We start from the raw sequence: 21,089 nt of genomic DNA on the forward strand, positions 1-21,089 counted from the left end.
CCAACTTGAATTTCAGAATTCTCAATTTTTTAACTATTTGTGGCTTTAAAATTCTGATAAATTTCATATTTTCCAAAATTTTGAAGTCCAAAATCTTTAGAAAATCAGGTAAAAGATCAAAATACTAAAATCATAAAGATTTTAAGCCAAAATTAATGGTATTGAAGCCCAACTTAAATTTCAGAATTAAAAACGATCGGTTTGTAAGAATGTGGAAGTCCAAAATCTTTAGAAAACCGAGTAGAAGATTAAAATACTAAAAATTGCGGCCGAAATATTTACAACAAGGGGTTTTAAGCTAAAGTTTCGAATAAATTCCTAAGAAAAATTTAGATCTTGAAGCCCAACTTAAATTTCAAAATTAAAGACTCAATTTTGAAGAATGTGGAAGTCCATAACCGTTAGAAAACTAGATAGAAGATTAAAATAGTAAAAATTGCGGCCGAAATATTTACAACAAAAGGTTTTAAGCGAAAGTTTCGAATAAATTCCTAGGAAAAATTTAGATCTTGAAGTCCAACTTAAATTTCAAAATTAAGACTCAATTTTGAAGAATGTGGAAGTCCATAATCGGTAGAAAATTAGACAAAAGATCAAAATAGTAAAAATTGTGGCCGAAATCTTTACAACAAAAGGTTTTAAGCGAAAGTTTCGAATAAATTCCTAAGAAAAATTTAGATATTGAAGTCCAACTTTAATTTCAAAATTAAGACTCAATTTTGAAGAATGTGGAAGTCCATAATCGGTAGAAAATTATATAAAAGATCAAAATAGTAAAAATTGTGGCCGAAATCTTTACTTCAAAAGGTTTTAAGCGAAAGTTTCGAGTAAATTCCTAAGGAAAATTTAGATCTTGAAGTCCAACATAAATTTCAAAATTAAAGACTCAATTCTGAAGAATGTGGAAATCCATAATCGTTAGAAAATTAAATAAAAGATCAAAATAGTAAAAATTGCGGCTGAAATATTTACAACAAAAGGTTTTAAGCGAAAGTTTCGAATAGATTCCTAAGAAAAATTTAGATCTTGAAGTCCAACTTAAATTTCAAAATGAAGACGCAATTTTGAAGAATGTGGAAGTACACAATCGTTAGAAAATTAAATAAAAGATCAAAATAGTAAAAATTGCGGCTTAAATATTTACAGCAAAAGGTTTTAAGCGAAAGTTTCGAGTAAATTCCTAAGGAAAATTTAGATCTTGAAGTCCAACTTAAATTTCAAAATTAAAGACTCAATTTTGAAGAATGTGGAAGTCCATAACCGTTAGAAAACTAGATAGAAGATTAAAATAGTAAAAATTGCGGCCGAAATATTTACAACAAAAGGTTTTAAGCGAAAGTTTCGAATAGATTCCTAAGGAAAATTTAGATCTTGAAGTCCAACTTAAATTTCAAAATTAAGACTCAATTTTGAAAAATGTGGAAGTCCATAATCGTTAGAAAACTAGATAAAAGATCAAAATCCACCTTCATCTACCTTACATTTTAAAATTAAAGACAGTTGGTTCGGAAGGATATGGAAGCCCAAAATTTTTAGAAAACCTCGCAAAAGATCAAAATTGTAAAAATTGTGACAAAACATTTACAACAAAAAGATTTTAAGTCAAAAGTTTCGAATAAATATTCCAATGAATTAAAGATCTTGAAGTCCAACTTAAATTTCAAAATTAAAAATAATCAGCTTGTAAGAATGTGGAAGTTCAAAATCTTTAGAAAATCATGTAAAAGAAATTTTGGGAACACCATAACTTTAAGACAGTTATCACGAATTGGAAAACTCCTGATTTTGGTAAAACACCTTGGAAATGAAGAGATAAAGTTGGAAGTCTTAAATTTAAACATCTAAAGATTCACGAGAGGTTAAGAGCTGTCCCGAAATCTTAAAAAATTAAAGATTTCGCTCTAAATAATTCTGAAAACTTGAAAACACTCGCGCAATTTAAGAATCTTTCCTAAGTGTTTTTTTATTTCATTTTTTTTGTTTTACATTTTCTTTCTTTATTTCATTCTTTCTGTCTGTGTTATTTATTTATTATCTCAAACATCAATTTTTTGTAAACAAAATCATCAATTTCTGTACGGACATTGAACTTGTAACGTCAATAAACAATGCAATCAATTTTTTTGCCTTATTTATTCACCCTCCCCATTTTTTTGTTGTTCCATGGATTGTCATAAAAATTTTCAATTTTTTTTCCAGTCTGATTTAAAACAGCGCCCCCATCGTCACAACCAAGTCCGTCGCACCCGTTCCGACCTCGGCGGCCAACGCCTCCTCCAGTGGGACTCCCGTTCCTCCTACAAACGTCTCATGTCCAACCCCAGCCCCCTCCGGGGCCGCCCTCAAAGCCCCCGCAAGAAACCACCAGATGCACCTGGAGGCGTCCAACTGCGCTTAAACCACCGCCGTGGCCAACTGCGCCGCTCCCTGAGCCAACCCCTGGACATCGACAAGCTTTCGCCGCTGATGCGCACCAAAACCGCCGGTAAGGACACGCTCCTCGTATCCGGCTCGGAGGACCATCACTCTGAGTTTTTCATCAGAAAGTTGAAAAAACCTCCCCATTTCTAATCTTATCCATTTCCAAGGTTTAAAAACGACCGGTTCCGCCACAACCTCCGACGACGAAGCGATGTCCGACTCCGAATCCTCAATCGCCAGTCTGACCGACCGCAAGAAATCGCTCGAGATGGTGATTTTGGCCGAGGCCGTCTTCGACCACGTCGCTTTCGAGGCCGAAGAGTTGGCTTTTCGGGCCGGCGACTTGATTGAGGTGCTGGAAACGGCGAATCGGGAGTGGTGGTGGGGCACCTGCTCGGGGAAGTCCGGCTGGTTTCCGTCGCAGTTTGTCCGCTTGAGGGTGAGTCAGGAGGACACTGTGGAGGATTGCCTTGCGGCGATGGCGTCCGGCCACGGCATCGCCACGCAGCTCCGTCGCAGAACCAGCATCTCCTTGCTGAGTAACGACCAAGTGCGGACAAGTGTCGTGAAGGAGTTGCTCAGAACTGAGCGGGATTTCGTCAAGGTTTTGGAGGACGTGGCCGAAGGCTACATTGCCGAGTGTCGCAAACGCACCGACATGTTCACCGAGGAACAAATCAAGACCATCTTCATCAACCTGGAGGACATCCTCCACTTCCAAGCCAATTTTGTCAAAGACTTGGAGGCGCAAATTGATTTCGAAGCACCGTATAAAAGTTGTGTTGGAGGTTGTTTTCTGAAGCACAGAGCTGGCTTTAAAATGTACTCCGAGTATTGCAACAGTCATCCAACGGCCACAGCCGCCTTGCAAGAACTATACCAATATAACCACTACAGTAAATTTTTCGAGGCGTGTCGTTTGATGCGCGGATTAATCGAGATACCTCTTGACGGTTATCTACTAACTCCAGTGCAACGTATTTGCAAATATCCCTTACAGTTGGCTGAACTGCTCAAGTATACCAGACCTGACCATAAGGATTATGACGAAATCAAGGAGGCCTTGGATGCGATGCGCGGCGTTGCCGTCTTGATCAATGAGAGGAAGAGGCGCATGGAGAGTTTGGAGAAGTTGGCGGCGTGGCAACAGCGCGTGGAAGGGTGGGAGGTAAGTGCCAAGTTTACAGCACGACGAAACGAGTGCTGCAAACTCTATATTTGTGACTCTAGGGTGAGGATTTGATCGATTCAAGCACACAATTGATCCATCAAGGGGACGTGGTTAAGGTTACGACGGGGATGTGGACGAATAACATCACCTTGTTTCTCTTCGACCACCAGGTCGTTTATTGCAAAAAAGTGAGTCTTGGAGTAAGGAAGTGCGAAATTTTTTAATTTGGGTTTTTTTAGGACATTTTGAAGCGTAATACGTATGTTTACAAGGGCCGTATTTGTACAGATACGAGTGAAGTTATCGATGTAACCGATGGAAAAGACAACCATTTAGGCGTGAGCGTCCGCCATGCCATTAAAATCCACAGTTGTATTCGAGACAAATGGTTACTTTTCTGTTGTCGCTCCTCGTCCGATAAGCAACGATGGTTGCAAGCTTTTGCCGAAGAGCGAAAACTTGTAGCTCAGGATAAAGACGACGGTCTGGAATTCCCCTCATCGGCGAAACAACTTGCCAAAGTCGCCGCTAGATGTCAGCGGCGGCCGCCGCGCAAACCGAGAGGTAGTTTAACTTAATTTTTACATAAAATGTCCAAACAATAACAAATTTAGCAATTTATATAGTATATACGAACAAATGGTGCTCCGAGCCGGATACTAACCACTTAATTTTTACATAAAATATCCAAACAATAACAAATCTAGCGATTTATATAGTATATACAAATATATGGTGCTCCGAGCCGGATACTGACGCGCATTAAAAACTAATAAGTTCAAATTGCAGCTGGAAAAAGCTACAAACACCCCCCCACCTACATGGGCTCCACCCTCCAGCTGAACTCGAACTCGTTGGGGCGTAAGGTGGGCACGTGGTTTACGTTCGGAGGACATAAAAAATCGCGCCATCGTGACGTTTCCTGAGATAAAACCACGTTGCTGTAACCAGGCAAAAAAGTGAATTCCCGTTCTGTCTAGTGCCAAAAAGTGACTTTTTCAATCGGGGTTTGAGGGTTACAGTAACGTTTGTTTGTTATTTTCGTTAACCCCTAGTGATAAAGGCTACTGCCGATCGTGCTGTGCTAAAAAAATGTGAACTCAAGGCCTAACTGTACATATTAAGAGGTCTCGTTTTAGTTTTTCGTATTTGAAATCCGACTGACGCACAAATTATTATTGCATTGCGATATCTCCTCGCACAGGGTATTATTAGGGCGCGACCGATTGTAGAAAAAATACTCTATGGACCAATTTTGTTTGCATGATCACTCTCGTTGTTGAAACTTTTCACTTTAATATTATACCTTTGACCATGAGGAAGAAACGAGTTTTTTATAAATACTACAACCTGTCTGTAGATAATTTTAGACTGTGACTATAATAGAGTAGTTGAATGTATAGTGTTGATCAATTCTTTTGTTTTTCACATATTTTTATAACGCTTCACACTAAAAATAAAACCGCAGTTGAGTTGATGTAAATGAGGCACGACTGTGCAATTGTTAAAATTTGTTAGTTAGAGACTCACGTTATTGTTAAATATGTTTGAATTTGATGTAACAATAAAATATTTTATATCAGAAGTGTGGTTGTTTCATCCTTGATCCCAAGTGAAACTAAGGTAAGGAATAAATAAGACAAGTCCTTTAGAACCATAATAGTGTACTGTCAGTTCTTGATACAAACAATAAACAACTCTGTAAAAGCTACCCATGAAATTACCAAAAAAAAAAGAGTAACGAAACCGCTTCATTTTCTTTATAAATAAATTCGAGTGTGACATAACCTACAATTTGCACAAAATAAGCTTTTTTATGCAAAAATGCAATAAACTTGTTACTTTTTACATTATGTAATAAGGAATATACACATCACATTAAAACACCCATTCTTTACATAAGTAATAATAATAGTAATACTAGCGTTATTGTTTAAATCTCTCTAGTCGGATATAATTATGTACAAGTATATACACAACTATTTTAATTATATAAAAATTAGAACTAATTTCTGTACACATTTTATAAATATAATTTAATTCCTTACTTCTTAAAAAAACTGATATAAAACCCCACTGTTTGGTCCATATTACGACTCCAAATCATCCTCCCTTTGACTCGAAAAATACGACACTAGCCCCCCGAACTCCCCCCCTCCCTCCTCGTCAAACGTCTTACTGTTACTGTTCTCCCCCGGATGATTCACGCCTTCGAAGGTCGTTTCAGGCGGATAGGGCGCATTTTGGTACACCCCCAATGTGGGGGGTGCGGGAGCGGTGGCGGTGGCGGCGTCCTCCTGCCCCCCAAACTGGCCGTAATGGTACGCTGGCGGATGGTAGGGCGAGAGGTTGGGCCTCGTTGTTTGGAGGTGTGGCGGTACCATTTGCATGTGGCGCGGCGGGAACCGCCCCACTGGAGGCGGCACCGGGGGGCGGGAGTAGGGCGGAGGTGGCGTTTCGGTTTTATTACCGGGACTGCCCGCCGCCGGCGATACGACACGAGCGGGGGAGTGGTCGGACATTGTGATGGTGCCGCCCCCGGAGGGGGACGGGTCGAGGGGGCGGTGCGCGTGGTAGAGTTGAGGGGGGAGAGGGGCGCGGAGTGGAGGCGGGGGGTTGCGAGGGGGGTAATGATTGAAACGGTAAGGGGTTGAGAGTTGTGGACGAACCCCTGTAAATATATTTTTTTTTATTATGAATGTTGGTACCCCTGCTCTTATATATGAGTTTCTTTTTATTATTACATTATTTTTCTAAAAGAGCGGCACGTTTTTATTGAGTTTCAATACGCAAAGTCAAAAAATATATCATTTATGTGTGTATAGAAAAAATATTGTATATAACACATAAGTATTTTTAGCGCAAAAACGTACAAAATCACCTACCTTGGGCAAAATGTGGGTCGTCCTCAGGCATCGCCGCGAACTGCTTGGGCCGTATCGCCCCAATGGGATATCCCGGTTGGCCAGGCTTGCTCTGCAACATCCGCGTGATCACAGAGGGCGTTGGCTGACTTTGGGAAAACGGCTGAGGCGGCGCTGCAATCTCAATATTACTCTCCTTCCCCAAATTCGCCACCGTCTCCTCCAAACTCTTCTTATTCTTCCCTTGTCTTCGTTTCTTCGCCTCGTCTTCGCCCAAGTCGGCGAACAGCGGCAGCGAAACGCCTGGCGGTTCCGACAGTTCGTCGTTATTCTCCGAATTGACAATAACATTGCCAACGAGCGGTTCTTGAAGAAATTCTTTCTTCGCTTCGCGTTCTTTTCTTCGTTTTTCTTTCTCCAATTGTTGGGCGACCAGTTGTAACTGTTTATTAGCGTATTCTTCTTCTTCCATCATCTTCTCCATTTGGTTTTCGTCCATCATTTCCACGTTCCGATTGATTTGGTCGATGGGATTCAGCTCGGTTTCGCCATCTTCCTGAAGAATGTTCTTCGGTTCGGGAAGAATCTGCGTGAAGCGAGCGTCGGTATACGACTGGATTTGCACTTTTTCGGGTTTTTTCACTGTTTCTTCATCGTCGCTCGCTTCGCTCGCGACGTATTCTTCCTCACTTTCGATCCGAGGCGGCGGTCTCTTCACCCGATCTTCGTCACTGTCGGAACCCAAGGCGTCCACGTAGTTAATTTTCTTCCCTCGTGTTCGACGTCCCGGCCCTTCGTCGTTAAACTTAATCTTCGGTTTCTTCTTCTTGTACACTTCGACGTCGGAATCTTCCTTTTTCTTCTTTTTCGATTTCTTTTTTGTCGTCGAAGAAGTTGTAGTTTTCTTCGCCGGTTTCTTACGTCTTCGACCCCACGATCGATCGCTTTCTTCCGATTCGGATTCTTCCCAAATCGATCGTTTCTTCTTTCTTCGCGGTGCTTCTTCTTCACTTTCACTGTCACCGTCATCGATGAAATCGGCGTCGTAACGTGACGTCCTGGCACGTGTTGATCGTCGGATAACTTCGCCACGTCGCCGATTTCGAGCAGTGGACAGATCTTCACTATCTTCACTTCCTAAATCTTCGTCGAAATCATCGTCGGACTCGGAACTCGTTCCTTTGAAATCTTCATCGGAATCTTCATCTTCACTACTGATATCTAACGAGTTCAATTTTCGGTGTTTCTTCCGTCCGATGATTTTCTTACGTGAAGATTGGATTGCTTCATCTTCGGAAAAGACCGGTTTTGCGTCCCTGTCTTTATCATTGACGGGGACGACCGGTGGTAAGGGTTCGATTTCTTCATTCTTCATTTCTTCTTTTTCCGCATTGACAATTGTGGCGATGTCTTTACCACGTCCTTGATTTCCTGCACCTTTGACAGCTTCCATTTCGTCTTGAATTGCAGAATTGATCAATTCGTCGTAATCATTAAAGCGGTAACTGTGTGCTTGTCTTCGTTGTCTTAGTTGATAAATGGGCTCATCTGATTCACTTCCAGTCCTGGATTCGGTTTCTCCCGATTCTGATTCTTCACTCGAAGAATTTTCGTCTTCTTCATCACCAACTTCAGCATCTTCATCGTTTTCTTCTTCTTCATCGTCATCTTCATCATCTTCTTCTTCCTCATCTTCAATACTCAAACGACGCTTCTTGATATTTTCCGTGTCTTTAGTTGGCAGTACACTGTTTAAACTTATGCCAACATAAGCCAATCTTTGTTTTCTTCGATCTTCAATTTCTTTCTTATTCAATTTCTTATCGTATTCTTTGAGTTTTTCTTGTAGTTTACTGATAAGTGAAGCATGCTGACATGGCGGACAGAACCAATCACCTTCAGGTATTACTAAAAGGGGCGGTCTTAAGCAAGAACAATGCCAACCGTTGTCACAACTGTCACACAATAAAATCCATTCAGGATGATCTGACTTGCCACATTTTTGACAAGGACAATCATCTACTTCTTCGACGTCCGATTCTGGAAGAAAATTTGAAGAAATTGAAGAAAAAAAGTAAAGATTAAATAAATAAAGAAACAAATTATACAGAAAATTTGAAGAAAATAAAAATTAAACGAAGAAAAGAGTGAAGAAAATGAAGATTAAACGAAGAAAGAAGTATTTATTAAGCAAAAAACAGTTAAAAATATGACAAATAATAAGAATAGAATTAAGAAGAAAAATGAAGAAACTGAAGATAAAACGAAGAAAACATACCTTTGCGAGCTGTCCGCGCCCTCTTCAGCGGCTGTGCTTCACCATCGCCTTCCAGATCACTTTCGGGCGAAAACTCATGATCTGAAACATATTGCAATTCTTCTTCTTCCTCTTCAGCGATTTCCTCCTCTTCTTCTTCTTCCGACGAACTTGAATCGCTGCTCGAACGCCATGGATTAAATTCGTCGAACAATTTACGATGCTTCTTTTTCTTCTTCTTCTTTTTCTTCGAATCGGCGCTATCTTCCTCCTGATCTTCATCATCAACTTCGTTCTTCAATTTCTTCTTTTCGACTTTGTAGTCCTTGAAATTGAGTCAGTAAAACTCGTCTTGACAGGAATTTAACCTACCTTATCTTCGTGTTTCTTCGATTTCTTCTTTTTGTGAGTTTCATGTACCATTTCTTCCTCCAATTTTCTTCGTTCCGCTTCTTCTTTAATCTTCAATTGGGCGATTCGGCGCGATTGTCGTACACCAATCGTTTGATTTTCTTCAATTTCCAAGGCCCGCTCAGGATCAATGCCCAAATTCGACAAGAGCCTCTCTGAAAGAGAAAAAAATTTATTTGAGGTGTCTTTGGGTGTAATTCCCGAAACTTACTATTTTTGTTCTTGGTTTTTTCTTTCTTGGTTTCTTCGTCGCTTTTTTTGGGCGGTTTCTTCGTTTTTTCTTCATTTTTATTGTCATCGTCGCTACTAACCAATTCAGCTTTTTTCTGTTCTTCGATACTTTTGCGTAACTTCACATCGACGGCGCGTTTCGCTTTCATTTTCATCCGTTTTCCGGACGTTTCTTCAATTTCTTCAGCATTTTGCGGACTTTCACGACCACGTTTTCGCAGACCGCTTCGAGTCACAGGTGGTGATTCAGTTGATTCTGTAAAATCTAACGAAAAATTCGCCAAAGACATGGGTTTTTCCTTAGTTTCTTCAGGTTTTTCTTCGGTCGCTTCAGGTTTTTCTTCGGTTTCTTCAGGTTTTTCTTCCCCCAAGGGGTCTTTATCTTGTATTTCCACAATATCACTGCTGTTACTACTCTCCACTATTACAGTTTCAGGTGCAATCGGTGAAGAAGCCGCCGAAGCTTGCTTCAAATCTTCACTTTCTTCCCGAATTTCTTCAGACATCTTCATTTTCTTCCCGTTTTCGTCCTTTTGAGAAAGACGTGGACGTCCACGTCGTGTCGGTGCTTGTAGTTCTTCAATAGTTTCGCTTTGTTTTTCGCCGTTTTTTGAAGAACGGGTCGAACGGCGTGTTATTCGAGGTTTCTTCTCGTCTTCAGGGGTTGCTTCAGATGAATTGTTCTTGCGACCGCGTTTATTGTTCGCTTTTTGCTCTTTTTCTTCATTTTGTTCTTCTTTCAATTCGGGTTTCGAGGCATTTTCTACTGCAATTTCTGGCTTTTCTGATTCTTCCACCAAAGTATTTTCTTCTTTTGCTTCCTGCTTTGGTGGTTCTTCAATGACGGAAGTATTTTCTTCCTTTGATTCTGGTGGTTTAAGTGCTTCAACCACCACATTTTCATCGTTTGATTCCGACTTTTGTGGTTCTTCAACCAACGGAACCTTTTCTTCTTTCTGCTTCAATGGTTCTTCAACCAACGGAACCTTTTCTTCTTTCTGCTTCAATGGTTCTTTAGCCACGGAAGGCTTTTCTTCTTTTAATTCTGGTTTAGGTTCTTCAACCAACGAAACAATTTCTTCTTTCTGTTTTGGTATTTCTTCAACCACGGAAGGACTTTCTTCCTTTAATTCCGGCTTTTGTGCTTTGTCAATACTTAAAGAATTTTCTTCTTTTAATTCTGTTTTTGGTAGTTCTTCAACAATGGAAGCACTTTCTTCTTTTAATTCTGGTTTAGTTTCTTCAACCACCAAAACCTTTTCTTCCTTTAATTCCGACCTCTGTGGTTCTTCAACCAACGAAGCATTTACTTCTTTCAATGACGGCTTTGGTGTTTCTTCAACCACGGAAGAATTTTCTTCTTTCAATTCCGACTTTAATGGTTCAACCACCGCAACCTTTTCTTCCGTCTGCTTTGATGGTTCTTCAACCACTGAAGAAATTTCTTCTTTTAATACTGGTTCTGATGGTTCTTCAACCATTGGAACCTTTTCTTCTTTCAAAACTTCTTCGTTTAATACCGCCTTTTCATCGTTCTTCACATTTTCTAAACTAACTCCAATTTTTTCTTCATTAGTTTCTTCGCTGTTTACGGTTTTTGACTCGAGCTTTTCTTCAATCTTCGAATCTTCATTTTTTAAAACTTTGTCATCACCAACTTCCATCATTTCTGCCTTAACCATGCTTTCTTCATCAATTTTTAATGGTTTTGCTTCAATAATTTCTTCACATTTTGGCTTATTCGCACTTTCTTCAATTATTTTTTTGTCTGTATCTTCAATCAAGCTCTCTTCTTTATCAATTTTTGGAGGTTTTGCAATTATTTCTTCACTTTGTGGCTTAACCAGACTTTCTTCAGTCAATTGATTTATGGTCTCTTCATCAACTGTTGAAGGTTTTGTATCAATTATTTCTTTAACCACACTTTCTTCAATTATTTGTTCAGTTCGCTGGTTCGTATCTTTATCTAATTCTGAAGATTTTGCTTCAATTATTTCTTCATCGTGTGGCGTCGTACAAATATCTTCACGTTTTTGCTCCGAAAGTTCTGTCACAATCACACTTTCTTCATTTTCAATTTTAGTACGTTTTAAACTTTCTTCTTTAGGAACTGGTGATTCTTCACCACCTGCACTTATAATTTCGTCTTTTTCTACAGTTTTAATAATTTCTTCGTTTAGCAGTTTTGGTTCTTCACCTATACTTTTGGTTTCTTCTTCTTCACTAGTTTTGACACTTTCTTCGTTACGCACGTTTGTTTGTTCCACGATTTTGACACTTTCTTCACTTTTGATTTCTTCTTCTTCAACAGTTTTGACGATTTCTTCGTTAAGCGGTTTTGGTTCTTCAATAATTGGGTCATTTTCTTTTGGTTTTTCAATCTCTTTATTAGATTCTTCAACTAGTTTGTTTTCTTCATCTTCCGTGATTAAAACATTTGATTTTTTTTCGTCTTCAACTTTGGTATCTTCTTCTTCACCGCAGATGTACGCGTGTTTTTTGATGCAGGTTTCTTCAACTACAGGCACTGGTTCAACAGTATCTTCATTGTCATGTTTTGGTGTTGTATCTTCATTTTCTATCCTATAGCCAATATCTCCTTTGGCGTTCGTTGGCAACACGTCCAGATCTTCATTTTTCTTCTCCTGAGGCACTTTTTGTCCGAAGCCAACCGTCGCCGCCGGCTTGAATTGAAGACATCCAGGACCGAAAAAAAACATCGGTTTCTTCGGTGGTGTTTCTTCAACTTTTGCGATGATCGTTTCGACATCCCAGCGCGATTTCTTCGTCGGACTTCTAACCGTATTAAAAAATTTATTGTCAGTCTTCGTGTCGATAATTGTACCTAATTTGTATTGTTGAGGAGGAGAATTTTTTACACAATTCTTCGAATCGTTAATACTGACGAAATCACTATCACTTTTAGCGTCTTTCTTATCACTAGTCGACGGTTTTTCTTCATTTCCAGTCTCACACTCGCGACCCGAACCCTCACCCGCGAAAATCATCACTTCTTCTTCAATTTCTTCACCCACGATTGGACTTTCGCCCAATTTCGCTTTCTTCGCTTCTCCATTTTCTTCATCGCTTTCGCGTCGACGCTTCGCACTTTCTTCTTCTTCTTCCTCCTCCTGTGATATGTTTTCTTTCGATTCGTTCGAATTCTCCGAATCGCCGGACAGTTTCTTCGATTCGGAAGAAGAAGAATCGACTTGACCTGTGTCAATTATAGGTTTCTCGGCTAAACTATTGCTATCTTCTTCATTGATCGCTGATTCCGAACTGATCTTCGAATCGCCGTCACTCAATTCGTTCATCAGCGCCACTAGCCCCTCCCTATCTCTAAACCGACCAATCAGAAACGACCACGTGGAAAAACCTATAACTTACTTAGCAACCAAAGTCCACGTTTCTTCGTCGGGATCTTCCTTATACACGCGGATTTGACAGTTGATGTCGTCCTGGTACCAGTAGGCGTGGCCTTGTTTGTCCTTGCCCAATGGCTGAGAGCGCAGTTCTTCAGCCGACATTTTGTTGATTTCGGCCTTGAAACGCGTGTTGTAATCGAATTGCATTTCGAGGAGTTCCTGTGAAGAAGAAGAAGAAAAGGGAAGAAAGTAGAGTGATTCTGATGAAGTTTTTAAGGGTATTACTTTAAGGACTCGTATTTTTGAAGATAGACGAGCTTTTTTGTAGCCGAAACGTTCGATTTCCCACGCATCTTGTGAACAAAATGTGTGACAAAATTTTATGATAGCTCGCTCCCAACGCTCGTTTGAGACGCTTTTGCGTGATTTTCGGAGGAGCTTGATGTGGAGGTCGATCAGTTCTTGAGGTACTGAAAAAAAAATAAATAAATAAAATTGTGTGTGTAATTAAATAGAAAACATATTAAAACATTAATGAAAACAATGTGATAAAAAATAATAAAGCAAACAAAAAAAAAGAAACAAAAACAAACATTATTTTATAAAAAAAAACTATTTGCAGAAACAACGTAACAATCAAATTTAAAAAATTTAAGAAAAGTTCAGGAAAATTTAAAACAAAAAATTATAATATAAATGCTCAGAAAAGTATAGAAAATAAAGATAGAAGCACAATTTCAATAAAAAAAAAATTAAAGGAGAGAGAAAATAAAAAAAAATTAAAAACGATAAAAACAAAGAAAAACAAAAGATTAAAAAAAAAATTAAAAAAAGTTGAGAACAAACAAATAAAATATATAAAACAACTAAAACACAAAAGTAGAAAATTATTAAAACAAATAAATAAAGTATAAATAATACGAAACATTTATTAATTATTTAATTGAAGATTAATTGAAAAACACGAAAAAAAAGTCAAATAAATTAGGAATACACGAAAATAAATGCAGAAAATGAAACAAGTGAAAGTAAATACAAGATTAAAAAAAAATACATATACGAAAAAAATTAACGAAACAAACTGGAAAAGCGTCAAAAACAGAAAATCAAAGGAAAAAATAGCAAAACAAAAAGACCAAAAAAATATAATTATAAAAATCAAATTGCAAATCATTTTTATAAGCACCAGATCTTTTCTTTCTAAATTATTGGGCGTCACAAAAAGACGCCCAATATTTACATTTTTTTTGTTATAGCACGCGTTGTTTACAAACGATCACAAAGCCATAAAAAACAATTGAAAAAAAAAAGAAACGCAATCAATACCAACTTAAGAATTCATTAACTCATTACCATTGAAATGCTGAACTAAAAATAGCCACCGGTCATTAGTTATATGTTTACATTTGTATAATTTTATGGCCCGAAATGGCACAAACCCATAAATCAACCCCGACCAAAAAATCGAAGCGGCCTGTGCCCAAATGACACATGACAGTTGGCCCGCCCGGCCCACTTTGTTTTTCCGCAAAAAGCGACCCCGAGCACTTGATTTGTTTACAAACAGCGCCCCAAAGCCCCCAGAGGGCGCGTTCGTTACCTTCTTGCGTGTTTTCGAGCATCTCTTGCAGTAGCAGGAAGTCGATGCTCTGGAGGCCGCATGTTGTCCCGAATTTCTCCATAAAAGCGCAAATAACGGCGAAATTCGGATCACTTTCACAAGTAGCTTCATTATCTGACGCCATTTGCAGCCGCTACGTTTGACAGAAGAAGGCGTTGAAACGAACGGCACAAAACACCACCAAGACACGAAATTGCATGTTTTTGGGGGGCGCACCACCAGGGGGACACTCACACAAGGGGGCACGGCCCGATTTTGGGGCACAACCCCGACATTTAATACGTTTTTGCACCGACGATACACAACAGTCGAGCAGGCGTCGATAACTCGCGGCTGGGGGGATTTTAGCGCGGAGGTTGGCAACGCAATAAATAGTTTAAATACAAAACGATTTTATTGTTCAATGGATAGGGTTCCAGTTATTAAATAAAAAACAAATTATAGGTAATTAATTTTTTTATTTAAATAAAAAATGGGTATGTTTTTATAATTGTAACGTAATTAAAGTGGGCACACAAGTGCACTAGTAGTTGCATACCTTATTCTAACACAAAGATAAAAAATAATTTTAAATCAAATAAAGACGAATAACATAAATAATAATAAACATTTATTAAAGATGTGAATCCAAAAGCAAAAAAAAATACAAAAAAAGAAAAGAAATGAAAAAAAACATAAGTGCAACTATTTATTTGTTTTATTTTTTTGCAACAATACAGACGTTTTCCAACGAAACGTCCGCCTCGACGTAGTAGTGTAGTCGACATTCAAACCCCAATCCCTCCAAAAACTGGAGGCGCCCCCAATTTAGGATTGTTTTTGCCCTCCTCCCTAACTCCTCCTTCTGGCTTCTGGTGACTCCAATCTCCTTGTCTCTGTCATTTCCCTCCACAGTGCCCCCAGTTTGGTTCTTCTCCCGGCTAAAGCCAGTACCACAAGTGGCCCAACTGCTCATACCACACATCATTTCAAAATCATTTTTTGTTAAACCAAATCGATTAAAAAAATCTTTGCCGACATAGCTCGGCCAGCGACATCTATGGTGGCAACAAAAAGTCATAGTGAGACCCCCTACCTTAACGCTTGAAACGTTGGCCAAACATCTCAAGGCCAAATCTGTAATACATTATTACAGTGTAATCTGATTATTTTGTAATTAATTACATTATGATTATGAATATCCAACTTACCAGTGGCGTCTCCGCACAAATGCTTCGTAACCCCAACAATGGGATTCCCCGAAACAGCGTCCAACTTATCTAAAACCAAGTCGGCAATGTCCGCCCGAATCCTTCGGACTTTATCGCTTTTTTCCAATTTATTATCGCGTTTGTGTTTGGGGGAGGAGCGCTCGATTAGGAGAAAAGTGGCCTGGGGGCACGCCTGAGCCAACCAATAACTCAACAGCCCCCTCCCAGCCCCAAACTCCACAAAACACGTTTCGGGTTTAATCAAACCACTTTCGTCCAACAACCCCAAAATCGCCGACGCCTGTTTTAGGTGTTTCTTGCTCTTGTCCCCATACTCGGGCTTTGCCATTTCGGCCTCCACCACTTTGTGCCCCTCTAACTTACTTGTAATTTTCCCCCTTAAACAATCCTCAAAAATCGTATTAATTTTCCCAATAACTGCGACAATGTCACTGGGGGCAAACTCCGACAGGAGTTTATGGTCCTCGGGTGCCCCACCTGAATTCACCCCCGGTTGGAGGTAGGGCACGGGGGCTCCCGGCCGCGCGTTGCAAATTTTCAAGTGTTTGCGCAAATTATGGGCGTAACACGTGCTACAAAGTCAATTGTGAGAGTGGGAAAGTTTGATTGGAAAACTGACTGTTTAGGGTCAAGGGGGCACACAATTCGGATTTTATCGTCCGTTGTGGCCCCAGCCGGTTGGTGCTCCCCGCAAAACGTGTCACCCGGCTTGACGGTCATGCGACAAAAGCGCTTTTTACGAATCACGAAGTGGTTGCAATGGGGGGGCTCCTCACTCATTTTGTGGCGGCTAAAAAGTGAGGTTGTGTAACTGTGACATTAACTGTTTTTTCAACGAACTGTTGGCCTTATCATTACTAAAAAAAATACCTGGGGACTTAGAAATGGCACAGTTGTAATCTGTACGTAATTGGATTAATTAAATCATATTTTTTGCCTCTCTGAGTGACTTGTCACAAGGTTTAAGGTTAGGTCTCACTTGACCTAATTTAAAGCTTAGGGGGGCATCATTTATGGCAATAACTGGGAGCAAACCCCTATAATTGCTTCCTAACATTTGGAAAAACAGTCAAGGGACCACCGAACGATTTTAAATACTTGGGTTTCTTTACAAAAAAGGAGGTTATGTAACTGTCACATGTCAGACATTTTGGGCCAGTTCTTGCCCGTTTATCGGTTAAATCGTTACGTAACGTCCGTACTACTGTTCAAATAACCTAACGTATGGTCCCGAGTGGCTTGACCCCTCTGTTTACTCGTTTTATCATTAGATTAGGGCCATAACCTCAAAACCAACCATGGCTTTGTCGCGCAAAAATTTCAGCGATATTCCGCCAGACGCGGTGATTTTAACCGAAGAGGAGGCCTTCAAGTACCAAAGCAAGCTGCTCAACTCGTGGAAAGACACCTCCGACATGTAAAACCCCCAAAATTGTAATTACATAACCACACATTTTTTGCAGTCTTGGCTATAAATACGGCCCTTATCTCCTAAGTGCGGCCGGTTTTTTCAGCGGCTTTTTCCTCAATAGCTACTACCGGCAAAAGTTCAAACTCTTGAGTTATGGGCGCGCCTCCACGTACCTCCCAATGTGTTTCTTACCGGCGGCTTTTTCCTTCCTGACACACGTCGAGTTCGTGCAAAGCGACGTTATTTTGCAGAAACGCGACGCCTGTCCCGTGTGTCTCGAGATGCGGGGGGCTGCCATCCAGGGGCTGGTGGGGTGCGTCTTCCCCACGATTTTAGCCCCCATGGCCAACCTCTCGGTGAGTATCGCCCCCGAAATCACGTTTCATTGAATTAATAATTTAAGTTGGCACACCGTTATGCCACTTTCAATGTCCCCGATTTGGCACGAGAGCCCACCAAAGTGTACAATTTAATTCGGTTAAAGTCACAACCGATTTCCGGCATTTTACTGGCGATTTTTCTGGGACAGGCGTTTTTTGGCTCACTTGTGACGTACTTGGAAGCCAAATCTGTTATAAATGTAAACCTGAAACTTGCCGAACTGGAGCGACAAGTCGAAAATTCGTGAATAAATAATTAACTAGTTATAAAAGTAATTTTTATTAAACCTTTGAACCCCACTACAATACACGTAAACACTAATTAAATCAGAAGTGTCTCATGGCGCGGCTAACTGGGATTTTCTCCAGTCTTAGGCACATTTTCTCCGATGTTTTGCTGTTTGTTTGAATTTTTCCGAAATGAGATATGCGAAAATTATTATTGTAGAGCAGTGGATTTCGATTACCCAATTAAATCCTGAGTTTTGAGACACTTAAGATGCGCATCTCAACTTTGGCTGAGTTATACCGGGTGACCATAATTTGCGTTGGCAACACTGAGCGAAAAAAGTAACATTTAACAGTCAAGGTTACCAACCACCCGCAACGAGATCACACTGATGTTCATAGCGGCAGCTAATTGAGCATCACCGATGATTGTAAACTATACATGACAAAATGGCAGTGATGATTAAGTTTTCAATTTTTACACACTACCTTCTAGCTCTATATTCTCTTATTTTAAGGTTAATATAACGTCACTCACACACAAATAATAAGTAATGAATTGTTTGGGTAATTATTGCAACGCACCCCCTTTTTGAAACAGATCGGACGATTGACATATGCAAAAATATATTTATTTCATTTGAACAAGTTAGTTGAATCTTAAATTTCTAGTGTCGGTAACACTGGAAGCGAAAGCAATAGTAATAAATGCAAGGTTGGCACCCGTGCATTATGTGCGATGGTTAGGCACGGAGTGAGACCTAACCTAAAATCGCGCTCGGACTTGACAACTTTTGGTGTTGGTAGTACTGTTTGTTCAAAACTTGATACAGTAACAGATGGATCCGATGATGAGATTCAAGGGTCACTTCCGTTTCCGGTGATAGTCGGGGGAGAGGGGATAGTCGGGCTGGTAGGAGGGGCCTGGGAAGTGGTCCCACCAGAGGGGCGGGCCTGGGTGGAGCATGTAGGGCGGGGGCGGGGCATAGAGGGGGAACGTGGGCTGGACCATGACAAGGGCTGGGGGCGGCATTGCGTGGTGGTGGTGGTGGGAGGGGGCGGTGGCGCTGCTGTGTGGGGACGCCGCCATCGGGGGACGCCCCCACATTATCTGCTAGCAACGCTGGCTGTTCCAGTGGTTCATGTAGTCTTGATAAGTCACTGTTATTTTCTCACTTTGATAACGAGTCAGTTTTATGCTGCGACGCACTTCGTTCGATATCACCGACTTGTAGCCCCCTTTACGCAGCAGCGAGTCGATCGTCTGCAGCTGATCCCAACCTGGGGGCAAACCAAGACGTCTCACCAAAAACTCGGTTGGCAACACTGAATATGTAACTAGTCAGTATTGCAAACCTAATTCTACAATCACAGGCTACTCGGATCAGAAATCCCATAACCTGCAATTTTATCTAAGACTTACATTTTTTTACTCAAATTCTTCAAACAGTTTAACATCAAAATTGACATCTCGTCCATATGACAATCATGGCATCCAACTTTGGAAATTCAAACACAAGTTTAATTTTTTCAAAATTACAACAAAAACTGGTGTTTTTATCAAAATAAAGATATTTCATCAAATTACTTTAAGATCATATGACACAAGAGCCAGCAAATCGCTGTTCGTCAAACAAATCACGTGACTTAAAATCGCCCACGTGACATGATAAAGAGACAAACTAAAGTAGCTTTTTCCACAAAGTTAAATCATTTTAAATAAATCAAGTCACCACAATAGGTCTCAAATCATGTGACCTTAGAGATAGCGAATCGTTGCCCGGCAACCAAGTCACGTGACTTAAAAATGGCCCACGTGATGCAGTCATGGCAACTTGATAGTAGCCGTAATCATTGCTGCCAACACTTACCTTGCCCCGCCTGTGGGGGCCCCCAACCCCTTTTTACCTTGTTCCGAGGCCACCTCCGGCAAATACGTGGCCGTCCTCTTGTTCCCCTTCTCGTTGATGAACTCAATCCTGATTCCATGCACCCCCACCTCCCAATCGAGGTAGTCGTCCCCGTCCTCAAAATGCCTCAAAATCGACACCGAAACGCTCAATTTCGGGAACTCCTCCCTCGTCACTGGACTGAACCTGGAATCCTTGAACGCGCTAGTGACGGCGTACTCCCGCAGCCCCGACTGCAGGTTCATGGCGTTGAAGGTGCCAATGCAGCCCCGCAAACGCTTGTCTTTGCCGATCTTCCAGGTGACGAACAGGGGGCTGCAACACGGGTCAATTCGTTAATTATGGGTCATAAGGGGGCCGGGGCTTACTAGGCGTCGTTGCTGAAGGAGGGAGTCTTCGGAGGCGCCAGGTTATAGAGATGACAGTACAAAACGTCAAAACAAAAGAAGCACATCTCGGGCAAGGCCACCATGCCTGTACCGTTGCTGGGCAAGCCGTTGGACACTACCGGACCACCATTGCACGATGGGACACTCGAGGAATTGTTCAATTTCTGCTTTTTCGTGCCACAACAACCAGCAGCCATCGTACTTTTCTCGCCAATTCACAAACAGCTGACCGAGCCAGATGGCTGCAGGACCGAAACAAGGACGGGACGATGAGTGCCATCCTTGTCGCACGCGTTGTGCCGCAGCAGTGACGTCACAAAGATGCATGAGATCAGACTTTGGTTGGCACTACAGCAAGACTCCAACAAAAAATATTTTTTCAAACACTTTGGACCACCAAAGTGGCACCAATTTCGGGTTCCGGGACAAAATCTGGGTCGGAATATAGCTTAGTCGTATTTTTTGCTTTGCTAGTTACACGTCTGGGTGCGTGTTTTGTTGGGGTTGGTACTAGTTTTGTGGCATTTTCAATTGTTTCTAGTTATTATTATTGTTAAGTGTCAAGTTTTGAGTGATTAAGTGAATAATTGGCGAAATTTCGAATAATGGGGCCTTCTAGACGTGAAAAAACATTAGTGAGTAGTTGAATTGTGTAATTGAATCAACATTTTGCAAAAAGTACCAATAAATGGTTAAGTTGGCATGTTTCACATTTTTGGGCCAGGAGTGCCAATTTCTGAATGTAGAGTAGATTTTTTTTAATAAAAATTACGCCCTTTTTTATTAATTTTCTGAAAACATATTTTAAATTAATAGAATCCTTGTTGTACTGGTTGTACGTCACTAAAGGTTAGCAGCGCTGATTATAGAGGGCACCACCAGGTTACGTCCCACAGAAAACAGTTTTTTTTAAGATAAAAATCTTTTTCTAATCTTGAATTAAAGAAACAATAAAGATTTTACACAATGAGCTGTATTTCTATTAATCAAAAATTAATCTTGATCTTTACAGATCTACAGGGTTAGTCTATTTTTTTTCTATCTCAACAGAGATAACTAATAATCACGTAAAATTCAGCGTTTGTTTAATAAATACGCACTTTTTTAACACATTTTTTTTTCTTTTTTTTGCGTAATGTTTGCACAACACACAACATTCTGGTAATAATTAGCTAATAATAGCTAATTTTTTTTATTAAAATATGGTCTCTAGCCT

At 40.4% G+C, this 21,089-nt stretch overlaps 5 protein-coding genes across 10 annotated transcripts in view; 2 read left to right on the forward strand and 3 right to left on the reverse strand.

Annotated features, from left to right (window-relative positions):
• Positions 1 to 5,177, forward strand: part of RhoGEF3 (Rho guanine nucleotide exchange factor 3) — an 84,706-nt gene extending 79,529 nt beyond the window's left edge. For all 5 annotated transcript variants that reach the window (XM_064357965.1, XM_064357964.1, XM_064357966.1 and 2 more), the window contains 5 exons: positions 2,200 to 2,485; positions 2,589 to 3,589; positions 3,652 to 3,780; positions 3,832 to 4,156; positions 4,382 to 5,177. In XM_064357965.1, coding sequence (XP_064214035.1) covers positions 2,200 to 2,485; positions 2,589 to 3,589; positions 3,652 to 3,780; positions 3,832 to 4,156; positions 4,382 to 4,518 — 1,878 coding nt within the window. In that variant the 3' untranslated portion in view covers positions 4,519 to 5,177. The remainder of the gene's footprint in view (positions 1 to 2,199; positions 2,486 to 2,588; positions 3,590 to 3,651; positions 3,781 to 3,831; positions 4,157 to 4,381) is intronic.
• Positions 5,178 to 5,239: 62 nt separating this feature from the next.
• Positions 5,240 to 14,683, reverse strand: LOC657224 (remodeling and spacing factor 1). 2 transcript variants are annotated; one of them, XM_064357963.1, is made up of 9 exons: positions 14,324 to 14,683; positions 13,009 to 13,193; positions 12,746 to 12,942; positions 10,342 to 12,697; positions 9,336 to 10,299; positions 9,086 to 9,279; positions 8,735 to 9,038; positions 6,478 to 8,496; positions 5,240 to 6,263 (listed from the first exon to the last, which is right to left on the reverse strand). In XM_064357963.1, exons 1-9 carry the CDS (start codon positions 14,466 to 14,468, stop codon positions 5,683 to 5,685), a joined length of 6,945 nt encoding a protein of 2,314 aa, XP_064214033.1. In that variant the 5' UTR covers positions 14,469 to 14,683; the 3' UTR covers positions 5,240 to 5,682. The 2 variants fall into 2 exon arrangements, with proteins under 2 accessions (XP_064214033.1, XP_968788.3); XM_963695.5 differs by having other exon boundaries at positions 9,336 to 12,697.
• Positions 14,684 to 15,026: 343 nt separating this feature from the next.
• Positions 15,027 to 16,335, reverse strand: LOC657298 (uncharacterized protein). Its single transcript, XM_064357968.1, has 3 exons — positions 16,175 to 16,335; positions 15,535 to 16,127; positions 15,027 to 15,460 (listed from the first exon to the last, which is right to left on the reverse strand). The coding sequence occupies exons 1-3, from the start codon at positions 16,333 to 16,335 to the stop codon at positions 15,042 to 15,044; spliced, it is 1,173 nt and encodes a 390-aa protein (XP_064214038.1). The 3' UTR covers positions 15,027 to 15,041.
• A 501-nt stretch (positions 16,336 to 16,836) lies between these two features.
• LOC657376 (uncharacterized protein) lies at positions 16,837 to 17,618 on the forward strand. Its single transcript, XM_064357969.1, has 3 exons — positions 16,837 to 16,972; positions 17,019 to 17,322; positions 17,370 to 17,618. The coding sequence occupies exons 1-3, from the start codon at positions 16,854 to 16,856 to the stop codon at positions 17,592 to 17,594; spliced, it is 648 nt and encodes a 215-aa protein (XP_064214039.1). The 5' UTR covers positions 16,837 to 16,853; the 3' UTR covers positions 17,595 to 17,618.
• LOC657530 (uncharacterized protein) lies at positions 17,608 to 20,154 on the reverse strand. Its single transcript, XM_963986.4, has 3 exons — positions 19,853 to 20,154; positions 19,483 to 19,799; positions 17,608 to 18,855 (listed from the first exon to the last, which is right to left on the reverse strand). Exons 1-3 carry the CDS (start codon positions 20,068 to 20,070, stop codon positions 18,689 to 18,691), a joined length of 702 nt encoding a protein of 233 aa, XP_969079.1. The 5' UTR covers positions 20,071 to 20,154; the 3' UTR covers positions 17,608 to 18,688.
• Positions 20,155 to 21,089: the final 935 nt, after the last annotated feature.

This window comes from Tribolium castaneum, chromosome 7, assembly GCF_031307605.1.
Source record: "Tribolium castaneum strain GA2 chromosome 7, icTriCast1.1, whole genome shotgun sequence".
Classification (NCBI taxonomy): domain Eukaryota; kingdom Metazoa; phylum Arthropoda; class Insecta; order Coleoptera; family Tenebrionidae; genus Tribolium; species Tribolium castaneum.